The 10,155-nt window shown below is 38.6% G+C and overlaps 1 protein-coding gene across 1 annotated transcript; it reads left to right on the top strand.

The window, feature by feature from the left end:
* Nucleotides 1–4,837: 4,837 nt before the first annotated feature.
* On the top strand, nt 4,838–5,773 carry LOC126080860 (olfactory receptor 1440-like). Its single transcript, XM_049892051.1, has one exon. It carries the CDS (start codon nt 4,838–4,840, stop codon nt 5,771–5,773), a length of 936 nt encoding a protein of 311 aa, XP_049748008.1.
* The last annotated feature ends 4,382 nt before the right edge of the window (nt 5,774–10,155 follow it).

Genomic DNA, 10,155 nt, shown 5'->3' with positions numbered 1-10,155 from the left:
AAAACTAACTCCAAGTGGATCAAAGACCTAAACATAAAGACTAAAACGATAAAGATCATGGAAGAAAAAATTGGGACAACCCTAGGAGCCCTAATACAAGGTATAAACAGAATACAAAACATTACCAAAAATGATGAAGAGAAACCCGATAACTGGGAGCTCCTAAAAATCAAACACCTATGCTCATCTAAAGACTTCACCAAAAGAGTAAAAAGACCACCTACAGATTGGGAAAGAATTTTCAGCTATGACATCTCCGACCAGCGCCTGATCTCTAAAATCTACATGATTCTGTCAAAACTCAACCACAAAAAGACAAACAACCCAATCAAGAAGTGGGCAAAGGATATGAACACACATTTCTCTAAAGAAGATATTCAGGCAGCCAACAGATACATGAGAAAATGCTCTCGATCATTAGCCATTAGAGAAATGCAAATTAAAACTACGATGAGATTCCATCTCACACCAGCAAGGCTGGCATTAATCCAAAAAACACAAAATAATAAATGTTGGAGAGGCTGCGGAGAGATTGGAACTCTCATACACTGCTGGTGGGAATGTAAAATGGTACAACCACTTTGGAAATCTATCTGGCGTTATCTTAAACAGTTAGAAATAGAACTACCATACAACCCAGAAATCCCACTCCTCGGAATATACCCTAGAGATACAAGAGCCTTCATACAAACAGATATATGCACACCCATGTTTATTGCAGCTCTGTTTACAATAGCAAAAAGTTGGAAGCAACCAAGGTGTCCATCAACGGATGAATGGGTAAATAAATTGTGGTATATTCACACAATGGAATACTACGCATCGATAAAGAACGGTGACGAATCTCTGAAACATTTCATAACATGGAGGAACCTGGAAGGCATTATGCTGAGCGAAATGAGTCAGAGGCAAAAGGACAAATATTGTATAAGACCACTATTATAAGATCTTGAGAAATAGTAAACCTGAGAAGAACACATACTTTTGTGGTTACGACGGGGGGAGGGAGGGAGGGTGGGAGAGGGTTTTTTATTGATTAATCAGTAGATAAGAACTGCTTTAGGTGAAGGGAAAGACAACACTCAATACATGGAAGGTCAGCTCAATTGGACTGGACCAAAAGCAAAGAAGTTTCCGGGATAAAATGAATGCTTCAAAGCTCAGCGGAGCAAGCGCGGGGGTCTGGGGAACATGGTTTGCGGGGACTTCTAAGTCAATTGGCAAAATAATTCTACTATGAAATCATTCTGCATCCCACTTTGAAATGTGGCGTCTGGGGTCTTAAATGCTAACAAGCAGCCATCTAAGATGCAGCAATTGGTCTCAACCCACCTGGAGCAAAGGAAAATCAAGAACACCAAGCCCACATGACAACTAAGAGCCCAAGAGACAGAAAGGGCCACATGAACCAGAGACCTACATCATCCTGAGACCAGAAGAACTAGTTGGTGCCCGGCCACAATCGATGACTGCCCTGACAGGGAGCTCAGCAGAGGACCCCTGAGGGAGCAGGAGAGCAGTGGGATGCAGATCCCAAATTCTCATAAGAAGACCAAACTTAATGGTCTGACTGAGACTGGAGGAATCCCGGCGGTCATGCTCTCCAGACCTTCTGTTGACACAGGACAGGAACCATCCCTGAAGAAAACTCATCAGACATGAAAGGGACTGGTCAGCGGGTGGGAGAGAGACGCTGATGAAGAGTGAGCTAATCATAGCAGGTGTACACTTGAGATTGTGTTGGCAACTCTTGTCTGGAGGGGGGATGGGAGGATAGAGAGAGAGGGAAGCCGGCAAAATTGTCAAGAAAGGAGAGACTGAAAGGGCTGACTCAAGACGGGGAGAGTAAGTGGGAGTAGGGAGTGAGATGTATGTAAACTTATATGTGACAGACTGATTGGATTTGTAAACGTTCACTTGAAGCTTAATAAAAGTTATTATAAAAAAAAAAAAAAAAAAATTCTCAAAAAACATTGGGTTTCCTCCTAGAGGTGCAGTCAGCTTCCTGCTCTTGATGCCTTCCTGTTGACGTCACAGGCGATCAGACCGCACTAGCGTTGCTTGACCAGTTGACCCATTTCACATGCTTGAAGGAAAGTGAGGAAGCAGTGTTTATCCCACAGCACTGGGACTCTTATTTTTAATCAGAGCCAGTGATAGTTGGTACGTCTTCAGTTTTGGATGGACAATGGACAGTGAAAACAAACAACAAAAGAAAACTTGAAGTAAGAATAACATCAGGCATCAGCATAAAATATGCTCTCTGTTTACTTTTTCAGTTATGTCACCTGTCCCTCCCAGTCCAAAGCCAAACCCATTTGCCATTGAGTTGATTCTGACTCAGGGTGACCCCACGAGTTTATTATCATTAAATCATCATCATCAATCATTATCTAAACATTTCCATTTCAGTCTCTTGTTTATCAGTGAATCAGGAAAAGTATATTTTGTGAATTTAAATTTTTTCTTTCTTTTGAATATTAATAATAAACCACCCAATGATACTAAAGGGCCAAAACCAAATCAATTTCACTGAAATCAAGTCTTTTTTATACATAATTATATTTTTTTCTTATTGATGTTCAGAATATACACAACAAAACATACATTAATTCAACAGTTTGCATGCATTTCTACAAATCTCAAGATAATCTTAAGATCTGATGATTTCAAGGCACACATATCCAAGAAGACACATGACAAAACTAGTATTTGCAAAAGAATCTTTTGCCCAATTTCCTGAAATAAAAATTTATCACAAATTCAGGCATTTCTCTCTCTCTAATGAATGTGTTCTAAGCACATGTAACATGGTTCAGATCTTAGTGTGGGAACATTCTCTGGGTCTTGTTGTGGTCTTGTCACAGGACATTGATAGATGGTATTGAGTCAGTGCAATTTTCTCTTTCTCCGTAGTTAAATAATCCCCTTCCTTGGGTATTGAAATCACATTAATAATGTCTTATAATGTTGAATCAGTCTTACTTCAGTGTGCATGTCTACCATTATCACTGCTCCCTTAAACATAAAATAATGATCCCTGTGACATAAGGAAAACAGTTAATGACCTTGTTTTACAGATGAGGAAACCGAAAGTGCAAAGAAGTCACAGCAATGTAAGGACAGAGCTGGGAACCTAGAATCTATGCCATCAGACCCAGCTTTTTCAGTCAAGTTTGGTTAGTTTCTTAACATCATAAGACTTTTTTTGAATATTATGTTTATAAAAATTTTAATATCACCTCTTCTATAACCTTACTTAACAACTTCACCAAAGAAAAAATTTTTATCTATTGTTTCTTCCCAAGCGAATGTAAAAATGAAATGCAATAAAACTCTATTTCATTGACCTTGATGATTTCACTATAAAGATTTTCTGGAGGCATAAATATGAGAAGATCTCAGAGTGGAAAAATGAGGGAAGATTATTCTTACCAGTTACCAGAATGTTCTATAATTTATTCATAAAATAGGATGGTAAATAGTTATTAAAATGTGGTACAGGACTGAACATATGCCATATGGACTGATGATTTCAAAAAATAGAACAGAATAGGGAATCAATAAATAATTACATTTACATCATAACAATGATTTTATCAATGAAGAAACCATTCAGTTAGTTGTGTTGGGACAAGTGGATATCAGTTTGGGAAAACAAAGCCAAAAAATATCTCAGATTTATACTTCACGTTATGCCCTGAAATTTCTGGGACATTTTAAATGTAACTATAAAAGTACAAAAAAAACTTTAAAAGTATGTAAGAAAAAGTTGCCTTGTGTGAAAATCATTCTCAGAACCATAAAAATCACAGAAAATTGACTACCTAAAAGAACCTAAGGAAATCTTGCCTGGTAAAGTAGAGGGTCAGTGAAAAAGAGGGGGGCCCTCAACAATATAGATTGACACAGTGGCCACAACAATCAACTCAAGCATAGCAATGATTGTGAGGATGGCACAGGACATGGCAGCGTTTTGTTCTGTTGTGCATAGTGTTGCTATAAGTCAGAACTGACTTGATGGCACCTAACAACAAGAACCAAAAAGTACATTCAGAAATATACTGCATTAACATTATTGATAATTAACGGGAAATTTGGAAATGTGTTAGCAAAACGTATGAAGGACAAAGAGTTAACATCTTTGATATATAAAAAACTCCTATGAATCGATAATGAACGATTTTCTAGACAAATGAGCAAAAGATACAGATGAACAAACCACTAATATAAGTGCAAATTAAAAATAATGGAATAATGTTTTTTATCTGTAAGATTGTCAAAGATTAAAAATAAATAATTCTGGACGGCATTGATAAAAGGGTGACTGGATTATTGCCATGAAATCTTGATACTAGTGTAAATTGGTACAAACTTTTAGACAGTGATTTAGCAATGTGTGTCTATGTTTATAAAACCAAAACCAAACCCAGTGCCGTCGAGTTGATTCCAACTCATAGCGACCCTGTAGCACATAGTAGAACTGCCCCATAGGATTTCCAAGGAGCACCTGGACGATTCGAACTGCCAACCCTTTGTTTAGCAGCTGTAGTACTTAACCACTACACCACCAGGGCTTCTGTGTATGTTTATAGAAAATAAAAATAAAATACATTCCAAACTATTAAGAGTAATTGGGAGATGTGATTTCTAAAGTTAGTTAAAATATTTTTCATAATTTTTATGTTGTTCAAAAAGTTCTCTTGATTTTGAGTCAACAAAGTTTCATAATATTAAAATAAAAACCAAATCCATTGCCGTCGAGTTGATTCTGAATGTTAAAATAGTTAATCACTAATGTGAGGACATCTCTGCAGAGTGAAGAAAGTTCAAGACAATGGCTGGAGGAAGGAACAATACAGCAGTCTCCAAGTTTATCCTCTTGGGATTCTCAGATTTTCCTAAATTCAAGATTGCCCTCTTTGTAGTATTCCTTGGAATATACCTCTTGACAATGGCCTGGAACTTGGGTCTTATCACCCTCATCAAGATGGACTCCCATCTGCACACACCCATGTATTTCTTCCTCAACAAACTAGCCTTCGTCGATATATGCTATGCTTCCTCCACAGCCCCCAAGATGCTCTCAGACTTCTTCCAGGAGCAGAAATCCATCTCCTTCATGGGGTGTGCCATGCAGTACTTCTTCTGCTCTAGCTTTGGTCTGACTGAGTGCTGTCTTCCGACAGCCATGGCTTATGATCGATATGCTGCCATTTGCAGGCCTCTACTTTACACAGCCATCATGTCCCCTACCTTCTGTCTGCAGGTGGTCGTGGGATCTTGCATAACTGGATTCTCTGGCTCATTTATCCAACTGTGTGCCTTACTTCAGCTTCATTTCTGTGGACCCAATGTCATTAACCATTTCTTCTGTGACCTGCCTCAACTGATGATCCTGTCTTGCTCTGATACCTATTTCTTACAAGTTATCTTCTCTGTGCTCACGGTGATCTTTGCACTGACTTCTGTGCTGGTTATCATGATTTCATATGGTTATCTTGTTGTCACCATTTTGAAGATCACTTCAGCTGAAGGCAGGTCCAAGGCTTTCAACACCTGTGCTTCTCACCTGACAGCAGTGACCCTCTTCTATGGCTCAAGCACCTTTGTCTATTCATGGCCCAGCTCTGATGGTTCTCTTAGCCAAAGCAAGCTTGCTTCTATTTTATACACTGTGGTCATTCCCATGTTAAATCCATTGATCTATAGTCTCAGAATCAAGGAAATCAAAGATGCCCTAGATAGATGGAAGAAGAGAATTTTCTCCTGACATTATTGTTTTACAAGGTTTGCCTATATTATTCCAGGATAAGTGATACAAAATTTGGATATAGGTTTTGAATATATATAGTTTAGTATCACTTCGAGATTGGTGGGAAATACTACTTGAGTCTGGCTAGACTTTCATGTATTTATCAATAGTAATTATTGGTGTTTGTTAATGGGAATCTTAAGGCAGAATGTTTCTTTTCATCCTTATTTTTTTAAATAATAATTTTTGTGTTTTTGGTGAAAGTTTAGGCAGCAAATTCCAGTCACTTTTGACAATTTCTGCACAAATTATTCAGTGACATTTTTCACAATGTGTCAACTTTCTCTTTGTGTTTTCATTGTTCCATGTCCTATACTCTAGTTTCCCTGCACCCTTATCTTCTCATCTTTATTTTAGTCTCTTGACGTTATTGATTATGGGGTGCCTTTTAAGATCCAGGACAAAAACATACAAAAATGAACCTTTTTAGCCTGTAGTAGGCTGTGTGTCTGTGTATCAGTGTCTGCTTCCCCTCCCCACCCTAGAGGAGGATTATGCTTCTTCATCCCTTTGAACTTATGGTGGAATGTGGGAGTTTTTCTGGCAAATGAAACCTGTTTGGGCATGACCTATGTCACTTCCAGGCAGAGGCTTTATATATGCCCCTTCCTGCATAGCCTTCTCCCAGTGCTCCCATTACTGGATAACACAGGATAAGGATACCCTCAACTGACCCAACATGGATATATGTAGTGTCATCAAGAAATAAAACTTTATTTTGAATTGGTGGTCAAGACAGCATATCCTAGTCTATGTTAGCTACTATGGAAATTTGTACAGATAGTGCTGAGCTATTGTTTCAAAAAATTGAACCTTTAGCATTTTTGTCTTTAGAGCTAGGCCATGGGTGTAAAAGAATCTTACTACAAGCTGGAAGGATAACAATTCATGTTTGGCACAAGGAAGCATTTGGAACAACTCTCACGTCAGGGTAGAGAGGGGATACGTTAAATAAGACATAAAAAAGGCAGGCCATGAAGGATAGTTAAATTTAACCTGAATTTATCTAACACAATAACCTGCTGCTGTAGTGTCGATTTTGACTCATAGTGACCCTATACGACAGAGTAGAACTACCCCACAGGGTTTCCAAGGCTGTAAATCTTTAGGGAAGCAGACTACCACATCATGCTTTCTTTGTATGTGTCACCAGATGAAGGACACTCTGGCATCCTGCTTGGGGCTTGTCTGTGACTCGCCTATTTGCCAAATGTTTTATCCTTCAATAAAGACTCTTAGTTTTATTTTTAGCAGAGTGTAAGTCTGGTGCTTCACTACAACAATACGGAACTCCCCATTTACAGGAAATACAGAGGAAAACATATTAAAGTACACTATGGGGTGGCAATAAGCAAACCCCAGACTTTGAGATTCTCCACAGAACGAACATGAGTTTCTAAGAGGAATAAAGAGAAAAAGAGAGATAAGGGAAAACATGAAATACAGTGAAAATTTAATTTAGTGTTCAGGGATGAAAACCTGAGTGATCAAATTATTTTAAAAATTGAGGAAGTGGTTATCATGAGATCAGGTCCCCTTAGGTGAGAAGGAGGGGCTGTGATTGGTGGGGCAGGTGGAGGGCTTCTGGAGCGGATGGAAAAGTGTTGTCTTCTCACCTGGGTGCTGGCTACAAGGGTGTTCTCATAATAACTCATTAAGCTGTATGTTTATTTGATGCTGTTTTCTGTGTCTGAATTATTTTTAACAATCAAGTTAAAAATTATGGACAAATAGCAAGTAAAATATCAGGTTATAGTTATGTTAGAGTTAACATATGTAGTATATACATAGTTATTGCTTGGGGCGATCACGAATATCTGGGTTCCATGTGTATTATTAAAAATAAAATCAATACAAGGTAAATATCCCATAGTAAGGAAACCATTAGCTAAATAAAACTTTCAATAGTGTATTATTCGGCCACTAAAATTGTTTTGTAAAAACATGGGCAGAAAAAAATTAAGAAATTAAAACAATAATATTAGTGATAAAATTGCTAAGATTTATTGAGTTCTACCATGTACAAGGCTCTTGACAGGTATCCTCTTATTTAAAATCACCCCAAACTTATCAGGCAGTTATTCTATGATCACCCTCAAATTACTGATCAAGGAACTGAGGCATAGTGAGGTTAAATTATGTGACCAAGGTCACAGAGCGCCTAAGTAACAGACTGTAATCCCAGGCAGGACCATTTAGAGTCTGAGCACGTAATCACTAAAGCCCCAATGAGTGACAGTTTTGTAAAAGCTTTTAAGAGCTGGGTGACCATACAAAATAGTTTATGCTTGTTCTTCTGACATTATTAATAAAGTTCCCCGCCCCATGTCCAGGGAGTTCCTGGATGGTGCAAATGGTTAACACGCTCAGCTACTAACCTAAAGTTTGGAATTTCAAGTCTAACCAGAGATGCCTCAGAAGAAAAGCCTGGTGATCAACCTCCAAAAAATTACCTATTGAAAACCCTATGGAGCACAGTTTCACTCTGACACACTTGGGGTCCCTATAAGTCACAGTAGAGTCGATGGCAATTGGTTCATGTTCTGGGTTGTGCAGTGTCCCTCCCAGATCATAGGATTCTAAATTTTAGAAAGGAATATTGTTACTTGAATCAATTACATCATGAAGGGCACACACGATAGAGTGGAGAAATGGAATCACTTGGGAACACTTCTCCATTTGTTTTCTCCATCTGTCACTCTAGAGAATAATTACCTGAAAATGGCACCTTCTCTTTAGTGTGTCAGCTCTCTCCTCACTGGACCCTGAGGAAACACTTAAAAGAATCTTTAGCTGGAGGCACCTCTCTTGCAGCAATGGCCAGTAGGAACCATGGCCAAAAAGCAAAAAGCCTAAGGGAAGTGAACATCTGCATCCTGAATGCTCCTGTGACGATGTCCATATCGTCTAATTTCTAAAAGAACTCTATGCACGTCTGGGGATCAAGAGCACAGTTACCATCCAGGTCCAGGTGAAGGCAGCACCTCCCAGACTTCACCAAGGAACACCAATCAGGAGCCTGATACCCACAAGAATATTTGGGTAGGTAAAATCAGAATGGGGGCTACTTGGCGTCCATGCCTGAAACTCTTTCCCCCTCTTTTTTTTCTTTTCTCTGCATTTCTGCTATCATATGCATTGAACCCAGACACTTCATGCATTCAGGCTCAGCACCTCATTTTTTACCTAACAATGCCCATTCTCCCCCTTCAGGGCATAAGTGGGATTGTTTGAATTTGGGAAAAACCAAGGCATTTAAGCTGAAAGAAAAGCATCTGACATGGAAGTTCAAGGATTAACCAGAGGAATAGAGGGCATGGAGGTTTTCAGTACCTTTCACTTGGACCATGAGGTGCAAATTTCTCACCTGCAGATAATCCCAAATTTTCACTGTTAAAGATTTTTAGTTGGCAAACTACCTTCAGGGTTTAATAATCATTATTCATTATTTATATAACATCTTCTATTTTTGAGTGCTTCCTGTGTGACGCTCTATTACATTCTTTGCTTGTCATCATTAAATAGGTCACAAAAACCCTATGATGTGAGGATCAGTCCCATTTCACTGATGAAAAAACAGAGATATACAAGTTAAGTAATTTGCCTAAAATCACAAAGCTAGTAAATGGTGGAACCAAATACTACTCTGTGTCTCATAATTTATTTTTACATTCTTATTCATCAGAGATAATGAAAACTGTGTTTAGCCTGAAATACAGTAGCCAGGGGGAGTTGATATAATTTTACTCCAAAGCAATTTGATGGTTCTCTTTTGCATACAAAGGAGCCCTGGTGGAGTAGTGGTTAAAGATCTAGCTGCTAACAGAAATGTCCTAAGTTTGAACCCACCAGCTACTCTGCAGGAGAAAGATGTAGCACTTGGCTTCCCTAAAGATTACAGCCTTGGAAACCCTGTGAGGCAGTTCTATTGTGTTCTACAGGGTCACTATGAATTGAAATGGACTGGAAGGCAATGGGTATTTTGCATAAATATACAATTTAATAGGTTTTTGAAATACTTAAAACTATCCTGTACAGTCACCTTTGCAGACCCAGGGGATGTTAATCATTGTAACAGTTGAGGTAAGGAGTGATCTTTTACCACATCAACTTGTATTTTGGAAAGTCAGGGTGGCAGAAACCATAAGGCGTGCTTGGCTACTCACTGAAAGGTTGGGGGTTCAAATCCACTCAGAGGTTTTTTTCAAAGAAATGGCTGGGGATCTGCCTCTGAAAGAAAACCCTATGAAGTACAGTCATACTCTGCAGCACAAGGGGTCACCATAAGTCACAATTGACTTCATGGAAATTTTTAATTTTTTTTAGTTTACTGTTTTTTT

Source organism: Elephas maximus, chromosome 7 (assembly GCF_024166365.1).
Source record: "Elephas maximus indicus isolate mEleMax1 chromosome 7, mEleMax1 primary haplotype, whole genome shotgun sequence".
Classification (NCBI taxonomy): Eukaryota; Metazoa; Chordata; class Mammalia; order Proboscidea; family Elephantidae; genus Elephas; species Elephas maximus.
Note: the sequence above shows the minus strand (reverse complement) of the source record. Positions and strands in the feature narration are given on the sequence as shown.